At 61.3% G+C, this 26,011-nt stretch overlaps 1 protein-coding gene across 2 annotated transcripts in view; it reads left to right on the forward strand.

The window, feature by feature from the left end:
• VAC14 (VAC14 component of PIKFYVE complex) overlaps nucleotides 1–25,381 on the forward strand; it is a 100,353-nt gene extending 74,972 nt beyond the window's left edge. For both annotated transcript variants that reach the window (XM_032424247.1, XM_032424248.1), the window contains exons 15-19: nucleotides 15,411–15,585; nucleotides 16,968–17,086; nucleotides 18,326–18,405; nucleotides 20,127–20,277; nucleotides 24,750–25,381. In XM_032424247.1, the coding sequence (XP_032280138.1) occupies nucleotides 15,411–15,585; nucleotides 16,968–17,086; nucleotides 18,326–18,405; nucleotides 20,127–20,277; nucleotides 24,750–24,912 (688 nt within the window). In that variant the 3' untranslated portion in view covers nucleotides 24,913–25,381. The remainder of the gene's footprint in view (nucleotides 1–15,410; nucleotides 15,586–16,967; nucleotides 17,087–18,325; nucleotides 18,406–20,126; nucleotides 20,278–24,749) is intronic.
• The last annotated feature ends 630 nt before the right edge of the window (nucleotides 25,382–26,011 follow it).

Here is a 26,011-nt window from a genome sequence, read left to right on the forward strand (position 1 = left end):
CACAAGACCCTGAGAGGAGAAACCACTGATAGGTGGCCACCCCTAGAGTCTTCAGGATGGCACTGAGCGAGCCTCTATCTCCCCCAGCCAAGGAACGACTGCAAGTCTGCATGAGGCCACACTGAGGTGGCTGGCCCCCCACAGCCCAATGCCCTGCCATGCTTCCATAACATCCAGTGAATGGAAGGGAAGTGGGCCCACAGGGTGCAGGGGGATACGCAAGTATGTGTTACCTTGTGACCTTACAGTCTCCCCCTGCCATTAGCCTCCCAAAACACCAAAGACTAGTTAAGGAGTGGCTCAAGAAGCTTGCTTGACAAGGGATTGGGCTGCTTCATCATTCTAGAAGATTCACTGCTGCTGGGAGCAGCAGTTTGAGCAGATAATCTGGACTAAATTTAAAAAACTTCCTCGGCACCGCAGACATCCCTGCCCCAACTTGTTTGACTCTTCAGGGGACACTGCCTTCAGCCAGTTAATTCCAGGTGCCTGTGAATTCAGCCAGCTTGCCTTGTCCTGTCATTTCTCCTGAGAAGAGTCAGCTTTTTTCTTCCTCCCACGTGAGCTGAGCCCTTTCTTTGAGCCCCTTTCCTGAAGGAGCCCCACCCACCCACCTGTGTCAGTAGCCCCTGGCCCAGACAGTTGGCCAGTTCCTAGAGTGACCTCACTTCCTTCCTGCCCTTGAAGCCTGAGCAGCTGCGCCCCCCCATCCCTTCTGCTTCTCCCAGCCCCCCAGTAGCGTGGTAATTGGTTTCTTAGATCTTCAGCTGCGCACCCTGTCTGGGAGTATTTCCCGGTCCCCTGACCCTCCGCAGGAAGACCTGTGATCTTAACTGCCGTGGGGACCCCGAGGGCAGGGGGCAGTGCAGAACCGGCTGCTCCGTCAGCTCCCCGCCCCTGCAGTCCCTCTGCTCTCTCTCAGGCCACTAGTGCCCGAAATAGCAGCAGCGCCACCACTCTCTGCCCCTGGTCCCCCGCTGCAGCCCAAGGTCACACTCTCGCCAGGATGGGGCTCTGGGACTGGTGTGACCAAGCGGCTTCCCCGGCGATATCTGCCCCCAGCTTGGCTCCCGGGATGAGAATCTGTCATTATGGTTCTCGGAAGGTCACAGCTTTCATTGCATTTCTGTGGGGTCGGGAGAAGATGTCAAGCCTCTTTCCACATGTTCAGTCTTCCCAAGCCAGCATGATGGCAGGGCAGGAGGGTGGGGAGGGGGAAGTCCGGAGAAAGGAAGGCAGGATGGACAGACCCCAACTGGCTTGAGTGCCCAAGGGGCATGAGGTGGGGGGGCCGGGGGCCACAGTGCAGCCTCACCCACAGCTGTGCCACTTCTGAAGGGCCGGGAGCCCTGGCACAGCCTCCAGGGAGGACACCTCCCTGAGGTTTCATCATCTGAGTCCTCCTGCTCCGACTGCCCCCCACACACAATCTCCCAGTCCACCCTCTCCATCACCCTTGACTCGCCTCTGCCCTCCCACTCAGAAGGGGCATCTGGAAAGGCAGCCCTTAGCCCCTCTGTACTTCTACTGGAAGAAGGTGATTGCATGGGGCCCTAGTGACGCTATCAACAGCAGCCCAGGGGGTGGCCTTGCCAGACGGAGCCGTGGCCACGCGTGGACACGCATCTCACACTGTGCGCCGCTCGCACCCACGATCCTCGGCCTCCCTGGGCCGGCAGTGCAGGGCAGCTCTGCTCTGATTGAAGGCAGGGGCTTCATCTCCATTGAGACTTTCTCCTCGTGATTCTATTTCCAGAGAAAGCCTCCCCTGTAGTAGGCACTCCTGCCTGCGAGTGGAGCCAGGCCTTTTCTCCTGCTCGTATTATGCTAATCATTCCTTGCAAACAGGCAGACTTTGTAGGAGGTTTGCCTGGTTTTAGATGAAACCTACGCCTTTGAAGCAAAGAGCAGTAGCTAAAAATACCATCTCCCGGCTGTTGATCCTCTCATTTGTAAAATGCATGTTTCCATTGTTAAATCAGCAAATCTGCAGCAGCCCCCACTAGGGAGAGAGAAGCTCTGCCATCTGGGCTGGAGCGGGGACACTCAGAGGAGACGCCCCCTTCCCAGCACTCTGCTCCCCGCGCCTCCTCTGAGAATCTCCACAACAGAGTCCAGAAGATCCCAAAAGAACTTCCTTCTTAGCTATTGTTCAAAAAAATATAAACCACGTAAGATAAAAATCAAAACAGTGCAGAAGATCTAGCTTAAAATGTAAAAGGCCCATCACCACCACCTCCTCCCCCAGGAGTAGCCTCTGTTTTGGTACCATGTATTTCCTTCCAAAACTCAGTCTTGCGCCTGTGAATACACAGCGTGGCCGAGTTTGGTTTTGGTTGTGGTTGTGCATTTCCAGCAGTGGATCCGGGACTCGGATGGCTCCTCAGGCTGTGTTATTTGCACCGCCAAGCGCACCTCCCTCAGGATCCCAAGCGCACTTGGTCACTGCGCTCTCAGCTCCAAGCACAGTGGCTCCGGGTCACCCTCCCTTATCAAGGGCACCACCTCACCGTGTTCAACTCCGTCGCTTGTCTCTCTGGGCATGGTGGCAGGTGCGGGGGGAGGCCTGGGTGGCCGCTCGCCTGGCCCAGCTCTGCCGCGGAGAGCCTGGTCTGTAATTGAGACCTAGGGCTCCAGATGCCTGCAGACACTTTCCCCAGAGGGACTTCCACAAACACGTCCCACCTGGGGCCCTTCCCCTCCATTCATTTAATCCAACGCGGATTTCCTGGGCTGGAAAGGAACGTTCGGATGAAAAGCCCATTTCATGCATCTTGAAACTCCCTGAAAATGACTGATCACAAGAGGAATTTTCACAGCTTCCTGGCACGGGGTTGAGGAGGGTACAAATAAGAGAAACCCCCTTCGTTCTGCCACAAAGGACCGAGGGAGTCCCTTCCTTGCTCTCTTTGTCCCGTCGCTTCTGCGTGGCTCTTCCTTCCTCCCAGCCCTTTCTCTCTGATCTTCTTACCATTTTCCAAGAGACTCAGCAGTGAGGCTGCTGGATATTTGCTCTGTGACCAGCAGTGGGGTATTGCTGTTTCACTTCACATTGTTTCCGATGCTTAGCTTCGTGCCCTGTAAGCGGGTACTCGTAAACGGCTACAGACAGCAATCTCAGTTTATAAAATTTCATAAAACCCCCCCAGGCTAAAGATCTGAAGGCCAGAAAGGCAGGAGCGGCATGTGCCCAATGCAGCAGCATCCGAGACAGCCAGAGGAAGCACAGCCTGAGGCCAGGGTGGCAGGCACGGGTCTGGCCTGAGTGTTGCCCTCCTTTTCCTTCCGTTTGAACAGAGCGAGTCGGGGCTGCGCACAGCGGGCTTGGGAGCCCTACGGTGGAGACCGGTGGGGAAATAGCCAAAGGCCAGGCGGAAACTTAAGAAGACCAGGCCCGGGCTCTGGGGAGGTGGGGTACATCTCGAGGACAGCGGTCAGGGCTCCTTTGGGACTGCTAGTAAGATCTCCCCATTTCTACCAGAGAGTGGCATCACTGAGCTTGTGGCAGGAGCTCTGGGGAGGCAGTTTGGGGGCAGTGGTTCTCCGTCCCGACTGTGAAGGCCATTAAGAATACAGATCACCACTTCCTGGAGTGGGCCTGAGCGTGGTCTTGGTGTCCCGTATGGTTTCAGGCGACAGCAGCATATAGCCAGGTTCAGGGGTCTCTTGGTAAGGCACTGTTCCTGGCTTGGAGGGCCTTCCTGGTTCTGAACAGTAATTGCATGACCTTGTGGGTGGGCTAGGACACTGATGGGCCAAGGGGTGGTGGCACCCCACTGGGAGGTGTTGGGGGGGGGCAGGACAGAGAACTGAGGCTGCCACCAGCAAGCAAAATGGCAGCCCCTGGTTGGAGCCATCAGGGCACATTAAAGCCCTTAGCGGAAAGTCACCACGGGAACGTGAGATAGAGGCGCATCGCTGTGCTTACCCAGGCCCACGACCACAAGGACAACCACCCCATTTGATGAAGAGTTTGGGAGGGGGGGAGGCATTCTGACCTCAGTGTGGTGACTACGTGACCAGCAGGCTGCTGGGCTCAGGTTGGGGACATGGCTTTGAGGTGAGAGGGGCAGAGTTGCAGGGAGGCCTCGGTGTCTGGGCTCAGTGCCCAGCATGGTGGAAGGGAGATGCTCACCATCTGGAAAAGTTTGTGGTCGTAAAAGCAGCAGTGGGGAGGAATCCCTTGGCCTGGAACAAAGCACTAGTTTGGGAATAATGGGATGAAGCAGTAGAAAATCTGACCAGAGCAACTTGGTAACAGGAAGACATTCGGGACAAGGGGTGTCCCCAGGTCATTCCCAGGTACGAGGGAGCAGCCCTGGGCGGTCTCCTCTGGCTCCTGGCACTTGTCTCACAGGCTTGCCTTAGTTCTCAGAAGGTCACCCCCTAGTTTGAAGGGGAAATGGCAGAGATGTGGGGGGCCCTTTCCCTTTCCTGTCCTAAGACAGATTCTGTGTCTCTACCTGACTACTTCTGCCTGTGGATGTGTCACAAGCCATGGGGTGAAGGGTGTCCCTGCGCTGGACATTTGCATCAAGAGGAATTGGAGCTCTCAGATGGAAAGAAGAGCTGCCCTGGGGAGGAGGGGTCTGTCCTGCAGGTGACACGCTGCATGGGACGGGGTCTGGCAGAATGGGACAGGAACTCCAGGTCAGGGGCTCTGCTCCGCCGTGGGCTTGGCAGGGTGGCCTTGGACTGGTGCTTGGCTTCACTTTGGTCCTCTGTCCCGTGAGCACAGGATCCCTGAGGACCTCCGTGCGCCAGGCTGGAAGTTGGCAGGGGCGTGGATGGGCAGGCACATCCGGGGCCTGACAGCAGTTTGCCAGGCTCTGTGGGTGTTGACATTAGGGCAGTTTGCAGACGCTTCATGGGCAGGGAGGCTAAGCATGTCCTTGGGAAGAAATCCTGCTTGGAAGGGTGGGAGCTCAGAGGTCTTCAAAGGGAGAGAAAGTCTCCATCCGTGATTCTCTAGTGGTTAACCTGGGGACCCTGAGACCTGTGAGGCTCAGAGCTGCTGTTTCCCTGGCCATGTGGGCCTGCATTCAGAGCCCCAGCAATCACGGTATTGAAATCCCTCCTCCCCGCTCAGACCTCAGCCACCAGCTGGCCTGGGCCGCGCACTCAGGAGCCAGGGCTCCTAGCAGAGGTTTCTGGGAAGCTGCTGATGGAGTCACCTGCGCAGAGTCACACCCACCCACGAGCACCCCAACCAGACCTGAGTTTGGGTTGTGGCTGTAGCGGAGCTGTGGTTGCAGTGCCCGGACTCAGGCTCCCACTCGACCGCTAGGAGAAAAAGCCATGAGAACTAAGCAGCAGCACGGTCAGCACTGTCCCGGCCAGGTGTGGCCCGTGTGGTCGTTGCCTCCCACCCACCGAGGGAGCCCCGGCGTGAGGGTCAGGTGGAAGGAGCTGGTTTGCAGATGAACTTCCCGAGTCACAGGAAGGTTCTGGAGAAACTTGGGCTTCAGTCCATCAGAGGGCCCAGTGATATCTGCAGCCAAGCTACCACCAAACCATCGGTCTTCCAGAAAGACTGTGTCTGAGCCCCTGAGCCAGCTGGGCCTTGAAACCCACGGGCTGGGTGTGGGGCCCGGCAGCAGCTCGGAGCATGAGGGCTGGGGTGGGCCACCAGACAGGGCTTGGCAAGGCTCTCGTTTGTGCTTCACTTTCATTCTCTGCTCAGAGGGGTGGCGGAAATAACACCTGTCCCGTGGTGAAGGGATTCAAGGTATGTGACATGCCTGAGGAAGAGAAAGCACTCACAAACGTGCCATGTGTGGTCATTACGGGGCAGGAACCTCCGTGACAGGGACCCGGCTGTTCTTGGGTGCCGTGTGTCAGTGGTTCTTGGAACTGATTGTCCTGGAGACAACAGGATTTCCTTTGGTGAGCCTTCTCTTTGTTTTCATTTGTTCTAAGTGTTCAGAAGATGAAATGCTGAGGGACCGTGGGCTTCCCTACCAAGGGTTCCAGGCCTGGAGCGGTGGCCTCCAGCTCTTACGACCTCCCCCAACTCCCAATAGCGCCTTTTCATCCAGCGCCAACACAACTCAGCCCAGCCCCCAGGGTCTTCCCTGTGTGACTTGTGGTCACCCCCAGCACGGGGATCCCGCCCCTGTCCTCTGACATGCATCCAGCCATATTTTGGGGTATCTTCACCACGTGGGATAGAAGGTGGAGCCTCTTTTCTGGGACACAAACTTGGACCTTGTCTGTAAGTCAAGGTCCCCTCAGAGGCCTCTCCTGGCAAAGTCCGAAAGCGCTTCAGCCAGAACTAGACTCTTCACAAAAACCCCCCATGCAGTGTTCAAACCCACCTGAGTCCCTTGCAGTTCCTCACGCAAGCCAAGTTCCATAGCGGAAGTAATGCAAGCCGCCTTGCTCCTCCTGGCAGTTCATCCTCTCTTCCATAAGTATCCATCCCTGGGCCAGGCCTAATGGGGTTTCAGACACGTTCTGCCTTGGGAAGCATAGGTTAAGAAAGGAGACACACCCCAAGTGGATGTCGGGAGGTGAAGCTCAGGAGGGTGGGAGACCACGCAGAGCTGGAGGAAGGAGAATGTGGGGAACTAGCGCGGGTGAGGCAGGAGAGGGGTCACAGGCCCTCCCAGGGATCCTGGCTGGGGACAACTGAACAAAGGCCTGAAGGAGGCTGGAGCGGTCCCTAGAGATGCACAGTGGGTAAGAGGCTTGGCCAGATTGATAAGAGCACAAGGAAAATGGGGCCGAGTCTGTCAGCTGGGCCAGGTGCAGGAGACAGCTTCTGTCCTGAGGAGCAGGCGGAACTCCTCACATGGCAAAGAGGGCCACCTGACCACCCTGGCAGTGTATGAGGCGGGGAGTCACCTCTCCTTGCTCTGCGCCACTCTCATCTTGATCCCTAGAGACAGCCCCAAACCTGGACAGGGGTTGGCTCGCTCCAAGGCAGCTGAGACCATTTGGTTTTCTTAGCCACTCCCATCCAGATGAGGCCTTCGCTGGAGGTCTCCAGATGAGCCCAGCCCAGGTGTCTGTGGCCCCCGGGAGCCTGGCCATGCTACTCTTTAATAGAGGAACAGACAGCGAAGTAGATGAAAGACCCTTTTCTTCATCTTCCCCATCATGCTGTGTCCCTCCCTCCATCCCTTTCCCCCAGCTCCCAGCAAGACCCAGAAAAACAAGTCCTTGTGCCTCCTCCCACCCCCTCCACCCCCCCCAAAGAAACTTTTAAAACGTATCAGACACATCGACTGCATTAAACACGATGAATTTTTAAGGCATGAGTTGGCAGGGTTACCATGGCTGCCTCTGCCCTGAGGAGCACACTGCTGAGGAGTGATTGAAATAAATAAAACAGATTTACAGTTTTCATACTTGGGAAGCAGGGAGCTGGAAGGGAAGAGGAGTGTGGGGCGGGGTGGGACGGGGAGAAGTGGGGGCAGTGAAGCTCTGGAGCTTTCTGAACTTCAGATGGGAGGCCACTCCTACCTTCCCGTTCTAATGTTAGCCTGACCTGAAGGCTGCTTTCTCTTTAAACTCCTAAAGGATCCCAGCTGTCGGGCAGGGGCAGAGCCAAGGCCAAGGCTGGAGGGCAAGCGGGGGTAGGGGGGGCATCAGCATGCCCTTACTTGGGGATGGGAGCCGGAGGAGAGCCCCAGGAGGGAACCAGCATGAGCGTCTTGCAAATGGCCCAGGGACCTGGGAAGGATCGGCTGACGATGAAGGGGGCAGTTCCTGCCCTTGGTAGCTTTGCTGGTCTTGTCTGCAGAAGGCAAGGGAAGTGGGTCCATGGGAAGAAGTGTTACATCTTCCCCAAAGCCAGTGGGGCTCGGTGGGAATGGTGGCCGTGGCTCTGGGCCCTTGCGTTTTCTATACTTGACATCAGGCTGCACTTGGGGAGTTAAGGTTGTGAGACTCCAGGCATCTGCCAGGACAGCCCATGTCCCCTTGGCCTTAGACCACTGAGGGGATGTGGACCCCAGCCAGTGGCCAAAGTAGAGAAGTGAGGGCCTATACCTCCGTGCGTGGTATTGGCCTGGTCAGTACGCAGGCGCTGGGGATGGCGATGAAGGAAGGAGGCCCAGCTCCAGGGAGAGGGAAGGGCTCTAAGCAGAAGTGACTTGGCCCTGCCTCCAAGGACACCTGCACCAGCGGTGCCTGGAACTTGTTCCTTGCCCCAGTGGGCCTGGCCCTGAGGCCACCTTGCAGAGGGCTGTGGGGGCCACCCCGCCCGGAGCTTTCCTCAAAGGCAGCATCCAGTTCTAGCCTCAGCAAGGGAGCTAGAACCAGGCCTGCCTGCCCAGTCGCCCTCCACACCCCAGCCGAACAGTGTTGTCCACCCCTGAGCTGACCATCCCCTCCCCAGGCCACCCACCGGAGAGCCGAGCCGCAAGCCAGGCCCAGTGCGGCTGGAGGCCTGGACCTGCCTGGGCAGGACCCGGGGTGCCAGGGGGCCCTGATGCCAGAGCACGGAAGTGGAGGTGGGGCAGGGCAGCCTGTGCGGGTGGTTTAGGAGCCGCAAGCAGACCTTCCTGTGTGTCTCTGGAAGCTGTTTACTGGGCCCAGCCCAGCAGGAGGTGCTCGATGGAATCAACCATGTGGCCCACCTCCCATGTGGCACTGTGGCCCACCTCCCATGTGGCACTGGCCGGCCCTGGAGGCCTCATCCCCTTGATGGCACAGGAGATGGGGGGGTGCGTTAAAGAGCTGGGGCGCACTCCCTGAAGGCTCATTCTGACTTCTCTTCATCGAGGGGCACTTGGCCCCGAGGGGCAAGAGCGTTGCAGCAGGAAGGGAGCGTGAATAGCAACTGGGGGAGGCTGGGGGTGGGAGGTGGGTTCTCCAGCTTCTCTCTCAACACTGGCGTCTCCTTCCACCTGAGTGCGCTGTTGTCCAGAGTCTCTCCCCACTGGGCCAGCTATTCCGTGTCCTGTGCTGGTGGCTTTCTCGTCAACGGGGGACAGTCAAGAATGGGAAAGGCCTCCATCTCCCCTTAAACTTCTCTTGAATCCGTCTGGGGCCCTTACCACATCCCTGGCCAGTAGCCTTGGGCCGAGTCACCAGCGGGGTGGGCTGTGCCCCCCAGCACCTGAAAGCCAACAGTGTTGGGCCAGCAGGTGAGGGAGGCGCTCCTGGGCCCTCCAGGCTGAGCGCTCACCCCAGGCACCCCCTCCAGGGGTCAGACACACCATCGGCTTCTGCCTTTCGTCTCTCTTTAAAAAGCCAGGCTTGTGGAAGGAGAGAGGGTAGGGGAGTGGAGGGCGGCAGCCCCCAGCGAGTGTAGATTAGCTCACTGCACTTCCCCGGCCAGCCCTCAGCTCTGGGCTCAGTGTCAGAACAGTCGGGGCGGGGGTAGGGGGGGCATCAGCATGCCCTTACTTAGGGATGGGAGCCGGAGGAGAGCCCCAGGAGGGAACCAGCATGAGCGTCTTGCAAATGGCCCAGGGACCTGGGAAGGATCGGCTGACGATGAAGGGGGCAGCTTCTGCCCTTGGCAGCTTTGCTGGTCTTGTCTGCAGAAGGCGCAGGGAAGTGGGTCCATGGGAAGAAGTGTTACATCTTCCCCAAAGCCACATGGCAGGGTTCAGATGCCCCCGAGCGCAGCATGGCAGGGAGCCAGAGCGCTTCCTCCCCGAGAAACGTATGTGTCCATGCTGGGGACTCTGCCCTCCGGGGCCCATACCCTGGTCTGGGGCCCCTGCTCCTGCAGACGGGCCTGGCCCTGGGAAGGAGCCCACTCTCCAGCTGCCCCCCTCTCCTGGGCCAGCCTTGCCCTTCCCCAGGCCCTGGGGTTCTTCTGTCCTGAAAGGAACTGCTCATCCTCCTCTTTTTACCACTCCACCACCAAAACAGACTTCCTCAATGCTGACCCCTATCCTTCATGCCCTGCCCAGGCCCGGGATGGGGGGGGGGGGGGCCGGTGCAGGGCTGGCCGGTTGGAGAGAGGTTTCTGGAGGCAGAAGCAGCCCGCACCTTGCACCCTCAGCGGTGATGGCCTCTTCTTTCCTGCTCTGCACATGGCCCTGATGGGGGAAGGGGGCGCAGAGCCGTTGGGCAGGTCTTATCCTCCAAACCAAGTCTTGGCCTGGCGTGGTTGGTGACCTGTCCAGGTCCCTAGAGTAAGAGCAGCCTGTGGTCCCTTTCCCACTGCCAGGACAGGGTGCAGGACAGTGCCAGGCTCCCTGTCGGCCTAGTAGGGGCCAGCCTGTACCCGTGCCTGTCTCCCCGCCAAGCCTGGGCCACATGCCCTCAGGGCGTGCCTGGCCCGTCTCGAGCCACCTGCAAGGCTAGTTGATACCCTCCTCCTCCTCCCTGCTCTGGCCCACAGATCACCTGAAGCAGGGGCTGTGGGTGGGTGCCAGACCGGGGCTCCGGAGAGCATCTTCTACCGTGGGCCACCACTGAGGCCAGTGGCCATTCAGGGCCGGAGTCTGGTGCATGAGGATGCTTAGCCAGTGTTAGTGGTTGAAGGGACTGTGACACAAAACTCACAACAGCCTGGCAAGGGCGGTGTGGCCATTTCCAGGTGGGCCCTGCTCTAGGGTGCCTTCCCCTGGCCCTGCTGTAGACCTTGGTCTTTTGAAGTTACCCCCAAGGAAGGCACCTCTATGGGGAGGCAGTGTCCTCTCAATCCACTAGGGAAAGTGGGGGTCCCTCTCTTGGGTCAGGCCAGAGGCAGGTTGCTCCCCTGAGAGGGACCAAAGAGAACTATTCCCTCCCCGGCATGAACCCAGACCCAGAAGCAGGGGACCAGCTGTGCAGCCAAGCAGCAGGCGGCTGGAGGAGGGGGAGGCGGAGCCCACCCACGGGGCGCTCCGGCCTCAGGTGAGAGGACATCGCAGGGCACATGCATGTGGACCCCTGCCCTCCAGCCCTGAGGTGGGCCTGCGGGCTGTGCCCTCCCAGACTCCCTGTAGGTTTCCCTCTGCCTCACCTCTCTGCCTTGTCCCTATTCTCCAAGCCATTGTCTCGTGATGAATAGTACTTTAAAAACACGGGCAAATGTTTAATGCTTGCAAGCTGTGTTCATTATTGATGCTGTGCTTGAGGGCCAGGCAGGCAGCCCAAGCAGGGCCGGGGCTCAGCAGAAGTGATGACGCCGCAGCCCTGCGAGGCAGCCGTCTGCCAGGCCCCCGCTGGGCGCGGACGGGCACCGGGGAGGCAGAGGAGGAGCAGGGACTCAGGTTCTGGAAGTGGACTCTTCTGGGTCTGGATCCTCCCTCCGCCCCTGATCAGCTGTGTGCCTGGCAACATGGTCCTCTCCATGTGGAGTGATAGCCCCTGCCCCGCATGGCGTGAGGACTCAGCAAAATGCCCCGGGAGGACCCTGGGGCTGGGCCTCTGGAGACTCAAGGCCACCCGTGCAGGCCATTTCATGGGCTCGGGGTTGAAGTGAAAAGTGGGTGCCTCCCCCTCACCCTTACTCAGAAAGAGGAATCATCGTCCTGCTCAGGTACTCAGAGCCTTCCAGGCTGCGGCTCGGCTGACCTACCCAGATTCACCTTGCCCTGCCCCCTAAAATGCCCAGGACCCAGTGAGCCCACAGACGTGAGCTGCTGTCCTTTCCGTCACCCCTTGCCCATCCCGCGAGGGCCCGTGTAACCCCCTCAGCACGGTGCCTGGTGTGTGGTAAGAGCTCCCAGTGAGCTAGCTAATACTTCATTGTTCTTGCCTTCTGGAGGCTTCGTGACCCAGCACTCTGGGAATTGTTTTCCTTCTCGCCAAAGTTCGGGTGACCTTGGGACGGGATGGCAGAGGCTGGATAAGAGGAGACGAGGTGCAGCCCCTGCCTCCGAGGGTGGCCCGGCCGCAGGGGTGGGGGGCAGAACAGCCCCTCCAGCCTCTGCCCAGCAGCCTCCTGGGGTGGGGGAGACCGCCCTGCTGAAGCAAACGTCCAGAGCACAGTGGGGCTTGAGGCCAGCTGGAGGGTGTGCGCCCCCCACCGCCACTCCTCTCTGAAGGGCCCTTTCCTGGCTTCTCTCCCTTCCGCTCTTCCAGTGGTTTAATTAGTGGAGCTTGGGGGCGGCTCCTCGGTGCAACTTGTGCCCGTGTCCTGACAGCACGCGTTCAGGGGTCTCCTGAGCTGAGCCGGCCTCCCGCGGCCCCTGGGCAGGGCAGCCGGGCCCTGGATGATGAGGGCGGAAGCGTAACATCTGGGAAGCCGCTCTCCGCGGACAGGCGTGCACAGCAGGCCGGGGCTGCCCGGGATGAGCAAAGGGGGTGTGCCGGATTGCCCAGTGTCTCCACACGGTGACGTTCAGCAGTAGTTAGTGAGCAGCTACCCAGTGCCAGGCCTTCCTCATGAGGGTCACAGGCAGGGCCCTGCCCCTTGCAGCCCCCGTTCTGGAGGGAGAGACAGCGGGGACCCAGTAGACGAGTCTGTCACCCAGATGATCCAGGTGGTGAGAAACGCTCAGAAGGACACAGGACTTTCCTTAGCAAGGGCTGGTGGCAGGAGATGTGCACTGGACAGAGGCGTCCCCAGGGTCCAGGGTTGGAGCTCACACCTCCATGGCCAGAGGGGGCCGGCCGTGTGCGGGTCCCTCGGTAGAGCTTTCCAGGCCAGGGCAGAGGTCAGGAACAGAAGGAAAGCCCAAGGGGCCAGCATGTGGTGAGTGAAGGAGAAATCCTAAGAGCTGAGGTTAGAGAGAAATGACCAGAAGATGCGAGATCCTAGAGACATGGTGAGGAGTTGCGGTTTGTTTAGATCGCGTGGGAAAGCATGGGGGGCGGGGGGGTGGCGTGTTCTGATGAGCACTTTTCAGGGCTTGCGCCAGTGGGCAGTCCACTGGGAGGGTGGATTGTAGGGGTGAGAGAAGCAGCAGGGAGACCAGTGAGGAGACGGCTTGGCATTGACCAGAAGAGATGGCCACCACTTGCCGGGCTGGCGGGTGCACTGGAGGGAGAAGCCAGGGGTTGGAGGACGACTCCTTCCTTGGTTTGGGCGGAGCAGCTGGGTGGCCGGGACAGTGACACTGCTTCCTGAGATGGGAAGGTGGGGAGCCGGAGCGCTGTACCGTGGCCCTGCCGAATTTGCAGTGCCTGTCGGGCAGCCGCCGATCTAGAGATGGCCTTGAAAACATGGCACCAGGCGCGACCGCCAAGAGAGGCAGACGAGAGAGAGAGAGCACGCGTGTGCAGGGCCACCGCAACACGAGAGGAGGAGCGGTCTCTGAGGGAGGGGAAACCCAGGACGGTGTGCTGTCCCTGGTGGCGAGAGAAGAGCATTTCTAGAACACTCCACCATCCCTGACCTGTGGTGCCATCAGTGTTACTGGGTTCTGAGGGACACCAGGAAGCCTTGGCACCCGCCTGTCCTCACCGGCACCACCCCCTGCGCTTACCCCTCCACACTTCCCCAGCTGTCCTCACGTGAGAGCACTACCCCCGCCCGCTGGCTGCCACAGGGCCGTGTGCCCCGTGGTCCCTGGAGAGGGCTGCCTGGCAGAGCCTCAGCTGTTGGCCTCTGTCATGGAGACGGCAGCAGCTGCAGGCGACGGGCGTTTGTGACCATTTGTCAGAATGCTCCCCTTCCTCCCTGGCCTGCCCTTCTGGAACATTTCTATCCCACGGCCCTGGAGACAGGGCTTATCCAGGGGTGGGAGGCCCAGGAGGGGACAGAAAGTACTGTCTGTGCGCTGCAGAAGGCCAAGCTCCCTCCTATGAGCTGGCTGTCACCCCCACCCACGGCACCACCGGGGTACCCAGGGAGGGTCCCGTTAGCCATGGACTGCGCACCCCCCCATGAGTTGTCCCCAGTCGTGGCAGCTCGCCTCTGAGTAGCCCCCATTATGCAGGGGACTATAATCCCCAATTAGGAGGTGAAGAAATTGTGGCCCGGAGACGCTGGGGTCACACAGCTCGTGGGAAGATCCAGGCTCTGGGTGCACACAGGTGAGCCCGGGCGCCACCCAGGCGATGGCAGAGCCCACCCCCCACCCCAACAGCCTTGTTTCCACTTCTCTGGTGCATTCTTGCCCGAGGCTGCTGGTTCCAGCTGGGCCTGGGCTGGTGACGGCCTGCCCACTGTTTGCACTTCGTGGTTTGGCCTCTCTATTACCAAATGCTCTGGGATTTTTCTGGAGCCAGGGGTGGGGAAGAATCTTCTGCTGTCTGGCCCCAAGGCATGGCTTGGGGAAGCAGGAAACCAGACCCTGATAAATGCAGAGTTTAGTACGAGTTCAGTGACCCGGGATAGCTACGTGTCCAGCATCTTGGCTCCAAATGTGGTTCATGTTGTCCGGCACACTAGACCTTTGTCCCCACAAGCCCATGTCTAAGTCTGTATGCTTCCCAGGAGCAGAGCTGCAGAGTCAGGCAGACAGACGTGCACCCGGATGGGAGACGGGGCAGGTTGGGGAGCTGGATGCGGAGCACCGTCAGTAGTTCAGTGGCCACACCCCGACAGGAAGGCCCCACCTGCCCACTCCTTGGCTTGGCCCTTCTCAGTTTGCAGGAGCCTTGGGATCCCTGGACTCCCGACAGGAAGGCCCACTCATCCCCTCAAGGTTGGGCCTCCGTGGGCGCCATGGCAAAGGAGGGAGGTCAACAGGCTTCCTCCGAGCCTGTCCTTGAGACCTGCCTCTCACTGTTGACGTCATCTTGGCCCAGGGACCCTGGAAAATCTGCTTTTCTCCATTCTCTGGATTTCCTGTTTTCCTTTTTATAGAATGGAGACTCCTTTCCACAAAGCCTAAGCCTTATCCCTGCAGGACTTCCTAGAGGAGAGATGGTGGCAAGAAGTGGCCCTAACTCATCCCGTGACCTCGGTCAAGTCACCTTGCCTCACTGCACCAGAGCTTCCTTACGCGAACAGCAGAGATAAAACTCAGGGTTGTCAGAGGGGCGGTCCATCCCACAAGCACCTCCTGAGCCCCTGTGGCCAGCAGGCACCATGCGCTCCAGTGGGCGGGGGGTGGGCCAGGCACGGGCGGCACAGCTGTGAACAACACACACAGGTTCCTGAGCCCAGGGGGGCGGGCAGGGGACAGTACGGCGATGACCAGTGCGTGTGTTATTTGTCACATGAAGACCGTCTCTATCCAAAAAAGTAAAGGCAGGAAGGGGTAGGGAGTACCTCGGCACGTGGGGGACATTGCTGTGGCACGCGGGAGATCGGGGCTTCTGTGGCGACAGTGGTAGGCAGAGGCCCACTGTTTCTTTAGAATTCCACTGTGGGGCCTGGGGCAGGGGAGGGAGGTCGGTCCAGCCTGTGGCACTCCAGAGTTGCTGGGCCAGAGTGAGCAGCGCTGGGAGGCCTGGGGCCAGGCCCGCTGTGAGCAGCACCCCACCATCTCCCGCAGGCCTGAGAGCTGGGGTCCCAGGCCAAACCCAGGAAGGAGCGGATTTCGTCAGGACGCTGCAAGACCAGGGAGAGGCTTCCTAGGTTAAGCCCAGAGGTTTCTGTAACCTCCCCTCCACCTGCTTTCCAGGCAACTCTGCCTCCTGCTGAATGCGGAGAACATCTTCCACTCGATGGCAGACATCCTGCTCCAAGAGGAGGACCTCAAGTTCGCCTCGACCATGGTCCACACCCTCAACACCATCCTGCTCACCTCCACAGAGCTCTTCCAACTGAGGAACCAGCTCAAGGACCTGAAGACTCTGGTACTCCGCGTCCACGGGCTCGGGCCCCGGGTTTGGTCCTGTGCACGCACGCGCGGGCGCACAGCCATGCTAGGCCGCCCCTCGCCCCAGGAGGCTCCCGGGGGGAGACGGGATGGAATCTGAGATCTCCGGGTCCAGTGTGAACTACGGACTCCCCCGGCTGGCTGCTCAGTGCAAACCACGGCAGTGAGTCGGAGCCGCTTTGCTGGGAGCCACCCGCTGCGGAGATCTCTGCCCGCGGAAGGCTCTGGACTCTACTCCAGGGTCCACATGCCCTCCCTGGGCCGCCGAAGTCCATGCATTTTCCACTTGTTGACACCCCACCCCCCACCCGCACACCGAGCGGATTGGCTTCTGGGTCCAAGTGGCTCACGCCTGCTGGGCCATGCCGCCCTGTGTGAGTCAGGCTTCTGGGGTGTAATGTTGCCACACGTCAGGGATTGTTGCTCTCCCTACCCTTCTCCTCGGCCCTGGCCCTTCCCTCGATCAGTTGAACACATCTGTCTCACAAGGCCAGGGTGTCCTAAGCCAGGGTGTCACAGTGCTGCCTGGCCCAGGCTCTGGATAAGGACCCAGCGGGGCTGGTCAGAGAGAGCAGGGGGCTGCTCACTGTTCTGCCATCCTGCTATGGGGGGACACCGGTCAAGGGCCGAGCTTCCGAGGGCCTCTGGAAGTGCTGGTGGTTTCATTCCCCAATGTGGGCTGTGGTCTCCCCCGCCCAACCCCTCCCCCGCTCAGACCCTGCCTCTGCTCTCTCTCAGGGAGTCTCAAGAACATCCAAGCCTGCTTCAGGGCATCTGGGGCCAGGCAGCTCAGACTGATCCAGGCCACACCTCCGCCTTCTTCCTGTGGTTCTTCCCAGACAGTCGCAGAGGACTTAAGAATTTTCCTCAGGGCAGAGGCTCCCTGGGTGTGGGCTCAGCTCCTGGGCGGGTTCCTGAGCACCAGGTGGGCTGCCGAGGAGGAAGGAGATGTGGCGTCTCAGAATGAGACAGGATGCTGGCCGGGGAGAGCCCAAGCCCTGAGGAAGCCTCCTCCCTGCCCAGAGCCCCGCCTGCCCAGCCCCAAGGGCTCCGGGACCACAGCGTTCTGGAGAGGACGATTAAGGTTGCCGGGGATAGGCTCACGCCTGACCAGGCCCTCACAGCCACCACCACGTGGCTCTGTGGGACTGGGGGTAATGACAGGGTCTGAGGAGCTGTCAGCGTTTCCTTTGTGACGGCTTGTGCCCAGCGGGGCTGCCAAACACAGCCCCGGGTGCTGAGCTGGCCCCCCGGCACCGCGCAAGGGCCCCTGGAGCTCAGGCCCCATGTAGGCCCCGTGTGGATCCGCGTGGGAAGGAGTGGGAGCTGTGTCAGCTGCTCACACCCCTTCCCCCTCAGGAGAGCCAGAACCTCTTCTGCTGCCTGTACCGCTCCTGGTGCCACAACCCCGTCACAACGGTGTCCCTGTGCTTCCTCACCCAGAACTACCGGCACGCCTACGACCTCATCCAGAAGTTGTATCCTTCCCGTCCAGCCGCGGAGGGACAGTGGGGCGGGGGGGCGAGTGCTCCCTTTCCACCCAGGTGGTGGGCCCAACTGCCACACTCCCGCGCCATCCCCCTGCTCGGCCTCCAGGCCTCGTGACCTCAGGACCTTGGAGGGCGCCGAGAGGTGTGTATTGGAGAGGTGCTGTTGGCAGCAGACAGGGTCATCTGGATCTCGGGGCAGGGAGCTGCCCTGGCGGAACCTTGTAAGCCAGGGATCGAGGCTGAGGGGTGCTGATGGGGCCATGTAGGTGAGGGCGCCCCAGAGCGGGGGCAGGGAGAGGCCCCGGGAATCGGGAAGGCACGTGGACTGCAGTGGGTGGACCTAGGTGTGAGGCCTGCGGGCTTGAGCTCTGGTGTTCGCAGCATTGCTGGTGAGGAGCTCAGGGACCTTGTGGGGCCACAGAGCCAGAGGGAGCCCAGGTTCGCAGTGACAGAGGGGAGAAGCAGGCTGGGTGAGAGGCCTGAGCCAGAGACAAGACCCACAGCACGCCTCAGGGCCTGTGAAAGGCATCCAGGGGCTGATTGGTCACAGTCCTTAGAACACTGAAGCAAACCAACTTCCTCTGTGAATGCCTGGCATGTGACCCTGGGTCAAAGAGCTACTTAGGATGCAAAATGGGCCTCCTTTCCTGATGGGACCAGGAGTTGGGGGTAAGGAGAGAGGGGCCCTGAGGTTCCTCTGTGGAGGCTCAGTGTAGCCTTGCCCCGCTCCCTGAGGGTGCCTGCTCTCCTTCCACAACCTAGATTTGCTTTCCTCGGCACACACTTGCCGAAGCCCTGACCTTGGCCCTCCTGACAGGTGTCCACCCAGGCAGGAACTGGGACCTTTCCGGCTCAGCCTCCCCTTGCTCCCTCTCCCTTCCCCCCCCTCCCCAGGCTGCAGGGCTGAGATAAGAGCCTTTCAGAGCCAGGAGGGCGCAGAGGAGAGAGCCCCGGAGCAGAAGCCGAGTGCCCCCGCACGGGGACACCTGTGCCATTTTTCATTTAGAGGGACAGAGAGGCGAAGAGGCAGATAGGCTGATGTCCTCTGTGTACCTTCGTGCCTAGCCAGAGCAGGTTCTGCTTCTGAAGCCAGGGCCCCGGGGGGAAGAACACGTGTTCCCAGCCTCTGGGTCCCAGCTCCCCGGTTGCCCCCACCCCAACAGAGGCCCCCCACAGAGATGGGCTGTCGTGGCCCAGTGGTCAGACTTTCCTTGACCACCCACCCAGCGGGGACCTGGAGGTCACGGTGGATTTCCTCACGGAGGTGGACAAACTTGTGCAGCTGATCGAGTGCCCCATCTTCACATGTAAGAGCCCAGCTTCCGGCCACTCTACCCTGCCTCTGGGAGGGGGCGGGGAGCACACACACACACACACACACACACACCGGGGGTGTTTCCTAGAACGTCAAGAACAGAAGGCTGGGAATGACAGGGCTGAGGGGTCCAGTCCAGTGGGACTGGGATGGGTGGCATCAGGACGGACGCCCAAAGGTGGGTCTCGTGGACACAGGCCGGTGGGTGGCAAACCCCGCCCCCCCCCGAAGGTGAATAACATCCCTGCCAGGGGGACCAGAGCAACCGGCCCAGAGCTGTTTCCAGCCCCCCTGCAAGCCCAGGCTCTCAGAAGCTGTGGGGCCCCGTGGGGGCTGCAGGGGCTTCTCTGTGCCTGGGAGCCACGGCGTCCTGTCTCTGCAAGGCAGAGCTGGCGTGTGCTGGGAGCGGCTGGGCAGGAGCTGCTGGATCGTGACATCCAGGCTGAACGTGCAGAAGTGGCCGCGGGCTGGGGCGAGCACAGCTCTTGGCGCCTCCGCACCTACAGTGCTCGCTCTCCAGAGCAGGCAGCCCGCTGAATAAAACCCCGGCGCTTACAGTAAGGTCGGGAAGCAGGGAGGCAGCCCTGCCGGTGGCCTCCTTCCTGCCCAGCTGGTCGGCCTGGCCCCCTGCTCTCTGGCAGCGCCTGACCCGTCCGAGCCTCTGCACGCAGCCCGGCTCCACGGTGCTAGAGGCCCAGGAGGGAGACCCTGTTCCCAGCACAGTGCATCGAAGCCTGTCCCCCGTGGTCCCCTGGCCTGACATCTCACTTCCCCGAGGGCCTCCTGGGGCAGCCAGGCACACCCTCTCCTGAGGTCAGACCCAGCCTGAGCCTGGAGAAGCCACAGGCGCCCACTGACCAGGCCCAGGGCTTTGTGGGGGTGACCGCAGCAGATTCACCCCGGTCCTGCTCAGCACCCATCCCACTCCTGGCTTGCCTGGCCCCCCCTTGGGGCCCAGAGTGGGGACTGGACTGGAACAGGCCCACGCTCCTGCTGGAGTGGCCAGGCCCAGGGAGGACTGCGCAGGTCTCCGCTGGTGGCTCCTGCCCCCTGCCACAAGAAGAGGGTTTGGGGGGCAGGGGGGTGCCCGGCTGCTGTGGCTCCAGCTTCAGCCCAGACCCCCGCACGGCTGCTGCTGCTGGGGTCACGTGGCGTCTCCGGAAGTTTGTGGCACGTTCTCCACAAGAAGGCCAGAGCCAGTGACTCTCCCAGAGGGGCTCGGAGGAGGGAAGCGTGGGCCTGTTGAATTGGGACAGGTGCTGGGCAGGCCCAGGGGCGCCTCTCCCATCCAGGGGGCTGCTGACACGGCTGGGTATCTGAGGTGGCTTTCCGAAAGCCCCTGCCGACGCTCCTGAGCTTGGTGTGTGTGCAGCCCCGCACACAAGCGCTTTTCCATCCCGCGCTCCCTGAAAGCTGGCCTGAGCCGGTCTTTCCCGCCCGCTCACCCTGTTTCTGGCCGTCTCGTGCTGGCACGTGCCGAGCAGCCCGGGGGGGTCTGTTATGCACCAGGCCCCGGGGCCCCCTCCTTAGCAGGCTGCGGTGAGCCTAGGGGCTCGGGGCCCGGCACCAGCCTGGCGCGGGTCAGGCCGAGGGCCCTCTCAGGACAGACGGGCAGCAGGAAAGAGGCCTGACGTCGCAGGGACAGCTGAGGCGCCGCTGGCGGTTGGGGGGGGGAATGCTGACCCCTGCCCTCTGGCCTCCGCCCTGCCGCAGATCTGCGCCTGCAGCTCCTGGACGTGAGGAACAACCCGTACCTGATCAAGGCCCTCTACGGCCTGCTCATGCTGCTGCCGCAGTGCAGCGCCTTCCAGCTGCTCTCGCACCGGCTGCAGTGCGTGCCCAAGCCTGAGCTGCTCCAGGCCGGGTGAGTGCCTCCGGGGGGCGGGGGTGCCCCGAGGGGTCTCCCTCGCCTCGGAATCACGTCCCTCTGGCACTGCGGACACGGGCCGCCCCACCACCACTGGCCCTCGGGCCTCGCAGCACACCGGGTCGGGGGCTTCTGGGAGTGTTTACAAGGTGGCGGGGCCTAGCGATGGCTTCCGCAAGCAGTCGGGGTTGAGTTAATCAAAAGTAAGAGGGCATTGCCGCAGTCACCCAGACGGATGCCCCTGGAGAGAAACCGCGGGCAGAGGTGGAGGAGGAGTCACGTCCTAGGTCAGAGACGGCGCCCAGTCCCGCGCAGATAGGCGTGAGAGCCAGGCCTCAGGTGGCCCTCCCCTCCGTCTATGGCAGAGGTTCCAACCTGGGCCTCAGAGGGACCCCAGGCTCACTGGGACCTTCCCGAGCCCGTCCCGGGTCGGGCGAGAGGCAGGGTGCATCCGTGGCTACCCTGCTTGAGTCCTGCCCGTGGGAAGAGCAGGTCCCGGGCACACCTCCACCACGAGTCCCAGCATGGCAGCCCAGGCAGGAGGGCTGCGGCCCCGGGGCGGGGTGGGGGGGGAGGGGGGTCCAGCCAGGCTCCCACCCCAAACCCACTGCTGGCCCGGCCCCCAGAGCCTGTTGGGCTGTGTCTATATTTGGTAACCCTTGGAGGCTTTGCCTCATCCACAGGCATTTGGCATCCGAGATGGAAAATTTCACTTGTCAGGTCGCCATGGAAACAAGCAGAGCCACTGAGAAGATTTACGCTGAATGGAGCGCACCCAGCTTGCATCAGATGCCCTGTGTGTCTAGAATTCCCTCCCAGGCTGTTGGAGCCACTTGGCAGGCCTGGCACCTCACTCCCGCGAAGGGCCTCGGGCTTGGGCCCTTGGGACTGATGCAGGCAGCCTTGAAATGGGCCTGCCTGACACTCAAGGCCCCGGACCCAAGCCCCTGTGCCCTCCATAGCACTGGGTTTAGGCTCCCACCACCCTTCCCATCCGGCTTGGCCTCTCCAGAGGCTGGGTGGGGGCCACCTGACAGGCTGTCTACCCTAGGCCGGCTGGAGGGGCTGGAGTCCCCAGCAGGTGTGGCCCCCAGGCCAAGGCCCGGCTCCTGCCTACTCAACCCCTTTTCCCAGACAGCAGTGCTCTCGGCGGCAGAGCTAGGCACTGTCCCAGCTGCTCATAGTGATGCCCAGGTAGTCCCCAGGGGAGCAGGGAGTTGGGTTCGCCCTTGGATTCCCTTAGCCAGAATACCTCCAGCTTCTGGGACTCAGAGGCCCTGAAGCCACACCATAGCCTCCCTGGCCTGGCCTCTGCACCAGCCTTGCCAATGTCCAGTGGGTGTTAGGGTCACCCTGGCAGGCAATTAGGAGGAAAGGTGCAGCTGGAGAAGTGAGGAGGAGGAGGCAGGAAGGGCTGCTTCCCTGTGACCTTTGGTTCTGGTCCCCACCCCCACCCCCAACCAGCCTGCCTTCTTGAAGGAGGCCTCTGGGCCAGGCCACAGACCCTGCGCTGCTAAGGGCCATCCCCCTGCCAGAGCTCTGCCCAAGACGTCTCCTTGGCGGGGTGGGGGGCGTGGATGTAAAGCTCCTGCAGGCTCCAGGCCCAGGTACAAGTTTGTAGAGGGAAGTTGAGGAAAAAGGGTTCTCCCTGAGCTTCCTATGGTCAGAGTCAAGGGAGTCTTGGGCCAAGGGGTTGAGACCTCTGAGTTCTCAGGTCAGTGAGCAGGTCACAGGCCTGGACTCGGATCTGGTCCAAGCTCAGCTAAGGATTTGCTCTGTGACCTCAGATCCCTCTCTTGGCTCTTGATTTCTTCATTAGTAAATGAGCCTTTGGGCTAAATGGATGCTTGAGGCTCTCCCCAGCCTTCAAGGCCCCGGGTGCCCAGCTTTGCAGGGACTCAGGAAGAGCCGTCACAGATAGGGGCAGGGAGACATTGGGTGGGGATGGGGCCCCAGGAACAGCTGGGGGAGGGGTCAGATTGCAGGCTTGGGCACAGAGGGACAGCTCACGCCCTGGAGAGGGAGATGGGGACAGTCTCAGCCCTGGGAGGGGCAGGCAGCTGGAAGACAGCTTTGGGTTGCCTGCCTGACAGGCCTGCAAGCCAGGAACAGCTGGGGGGGGGGGTCTGCACCCCTCACGCATCCCTCATTCCATGTGCTTCAGGCGCCAGCAGGCCTAGGAGACCCTGGCCCCGCTCAGACTTCCAGGCCACTCCCCAGAGACCATCTCTGTGAGGCAGGAGGGATCCTCTGAAGCAAAAGCTGGTGACAGGTGCACGGGTGGGGCGGCAGCAGAGAGGGCCGGCTTCGGGTTCTGGAATCCCATCTCTGCTGCTGGTGGGGTGTCCCCCAGCCACAGACTGCCTGCGGGTGTCGTAAACAGAACATGAAGGGCTGGAGCAGCAAGAGGAGCCCCGGCCTGCATGCTCGGGGGCGGGGCACGCTCCTCCCCACTCGAAAGACCTCAGGCCAGGAGGGGTCCAGGGGAGGCCAAGCCACTGAAGGCCCCAGAGAGTGCAAGGTGTGGCCACTCCTCCCCGCCCCCACACACTCCCTGGGCCACATCCGTGCAGATCGCCCGGGCTTGCTGCCGCTGCTGGCGTCTCCACGGACACCCCTCGTCTCGGTGCTACTCGGGACCTAACGCCTGGCCTGCCATTAGTGTCGAGGGCCGCAGCGTACAGACCCATGCACGCCCAGCGACGTACTGCAGTGTCCTGTCTGGGCGCGTGTTTCTGGGCCCACAGGTCTCTCCCGCATCTCGGCCTGCTGCCCCGGGGCAGCACCTGGCCGCTCCCTGGCTAGAGCTCTAAGCTGCAGGGTGTCCCTCGGCGTCCCCAGAAGCCCAGGTTACTCTCTCGGGGCGGTGACACCTGGACCACAGAGCTACTGTGACAGGGAGGCCCCTGCCCCGTTCCCAGGGGAGCTGAATACCGCAGTCGGAGTTCAGAATGCTGCACCCAGTCTGGCCCCCCTAGAGCCGGCCCCACCTGGCTCCTGGCCCAGGAAAGCAACGGCCAAGCCACCGTGCAAGGTGCCTTCTGGTGGTGCATCTTCAGCAGGAAGGGAACACACTGAGTAGGGGTGCAGGGGGCCGCCTCCGAGCTCCAGCTCCATCCTGACCACTGGAAGGGTTCCCACCGCCCCTGGTCCTGCCCCAGCAGCCAGGTGAATGGTCAGAGATGCCTCTCAGGGGCCAAGCTCATTGGTGAGGGTTTCTGTCGCTTCCCGCAAAGTGGACTGAGCCGCGGATGTACGACAGGCCTCGAGCTGCTGGGCCCTGGCTGGTCTCGCCTCAGAGGGACAGAGTTGTAGCCACCGTGGCTGCCCCTCAGGCTGGGGCTGGGCACAGGCTAAGCTCTGGCGTGTTAAATCTGAAGGAATCCTCACAACCACCCCATGGGGCGGCTCCTGTGGCGGTCCTTCTTTACAGATAAAGAAACTGAGCCACGGGGCCAAGCTCAAATGGCTGGGAAGTGGTCGTATTACAGTTGGATCCACGCTTGTCTAGCTCCTGTGCTCAGCTGTTGTGCCCCAATATTGGGGTCTCTCCATGAACTCAGGGGGTCCAAGGATTCTCATGAACAGCCCACGGCCTTCATGGGACCCCCTTACCAGGGTCACGAGACCTCAGGGGCTAGAAGCAAATACTTCTCCAGCCCACGCAGATCTGTTTCCTAAGCCAGTGAGGTTCAACTGAGAGAGGAGCAGACTTCCATGAGATTCTCTGGAGGGGTGGTTAGAAACAGGGCAGGGCCCCAGGGGATCTAGTCCCTGGGGCAAGCTGAGCCGGGCTACTACCCTGCACAACTCCGGAGCATCGGGCACAACCTGCGCAGCCGTACAGAGCAGCTGGGGAGTGGGAACAACAGGAATTAAAGGAGCCGTCAGCATGCCCGGTGGTGAAACCAGCTCTCCTTCCCCAGGGGCAGGGAATGACCCCACCTGGACCCCAACACTCAAAATTCAATGTCCTGACAAGCTGAAGGCCCAGGAGAGACTCTTCAGCAGTAGACAATCCCTGTTGTCTGCAGTCCTGCCCCAGAGAAAGGGCCAGGCTGCCTCCTCCCCCTTCTCCCTGGACCCTGTTCCAGGCCCCAGCTGGCTTCCTGGCTGGCTGCTAGCCCTGGCTTTCACCCCAAAGGGAGCCAGTCGTAAACAGGAAATGCTTCCCGATGCGATGCCTGCTGTGGGCCCCATCGCCAGCCCACAGACTGAAGACCATGTCCAAGCAGCAGTGTTGACTGGTCCCAGCCACTGAGGGGGAGGGGATGTTCTCGGGGCTCCCCTACTTTGGGGCTGACCATTGGGCCAGGGGTACCGGGCCTGAGGCACACAGACTCCCCAAGGTTGAGCTCCGTGAGCCTGTGGGCCTGCCCTGACCCCCTGCCCTCCTATGCCTGGTGCCGCCTGCCCCCCAGCTCCCTCCCGTGTGTGCTGAGACTGATGCTGAGCCCTTCCTTCCCCAGAGACAGTCCGCCGGCAGCCCCTAAGTCACAGAAAGCAGATTCCCCCAGCATCGACTACGCAGAGCTGCTGCAGCACTTCGAGAAGGTCCAGAAGAAGCACCTGGAAGTGAGGCACCAGCGGAGCGGGCGTGGGGATCACCTGGACCGGAGGGTTGTCCTCTGACAGGCCTGGCATGGAGAAGGGCCCAAGGAGTGGCCCCATGGAGCGTTCAGGGTCTTCAGGCCCCCTCCCTGAGGAGGTCAAAGACCTGCCTCGAGGGCAGGGGCTGGGCCTGGCCACCAGCGTGGGGTGGGGGCACAGAGGCTGTCCACCCAAGCTCCTCTCATAGCCCAGCCCCCCCCCCAGGCCCCCAGTGCTGTCAGCTGCACCCTGGCCTTCAGACAGAGCTGGCTTCCCACCAGGGTGGGGCCGAAGCCCCAGACACCACCCACTCTCTGGAACCGGTCTCTTTCTGATACCCTCTTGTCGAAGAGCTTGTGCTCTCGGGCCCACCAGAGCTCCACTCTGTGCTGACGCGCGTACATAGGAGTACGTGTACCTGTCTGCAGACGGGCCAGCACGGAAGTCCGTGTGAATGACACGCCCCCTGCCCCAATAAAGAAATGACGGAAAACCCTCCGCCGCACCTGCTTGCTCCTTCCGACTGGCCTGATGCCCACAGCTGCTCCGGGACCCTGCGGCCCGTCCTGGAGCACTGCTCGTGGCGGCCCCAGGGAGGGCTGGCTGCCCCTGGAGAGGCTGGTCCCTGCACAGTCCCCTGAAGGGTGTGTTCTGGGTCCCAGCTCTCACCGCTAGGACCCACCCCTTCCTGGAGACCGCCAAGCACTGGCCTGGCCTGAAACCCTGAACCCTACCTTCCCAGGCACGTAATCTGACTTTTCCACCCCGATATCCCCAGGGTAATGGGCCATATTCCCATTGAACAGATGAACCAAACCTTGAGTTTCTGAATGAAAGGGCACTCACTGCAGGCTGCACGCAGCTGGAAATGGAAGGGAAGGCCCAGACCAGCGCAGGGACAGAGGAGGTGTCCTAGGTGCCCGCCTTGATTTGGCTAAATAAGCCTCATTAACACACCGGTAGGCCAGAGTCCACCTGACTCCAGGCTTTGGGAAGCCGCTGACTGGCCTAATGAGCTCCCAGGTGGTTCTCATGATGGCCCCGGGAGTGGGGGAGAATGAGTTCGTGTGAGCGTTTCCCCAGGGCCCCGCATCGCTCGGGGAGGGTGGGTTTCCCTCCCTGGAGTCTCCAGGACGACAGG

Source organism: Phoca vitulina, unplaced genomic scaffold (assembly GCF_004348235.1).
Source record: "Phoca vitulina isolate PV1807 unplaced genomic scaffold, GSC_HSeal_1.0 scaffold30, whole genome shotgun sequence".
Taxonomy (NCBI): domain Eukaryota; kingdom Metazoa; phylum Chordata; class Mammalia; order Carnivora; family Phocidae; genus Phoca; species Phoca vitulina.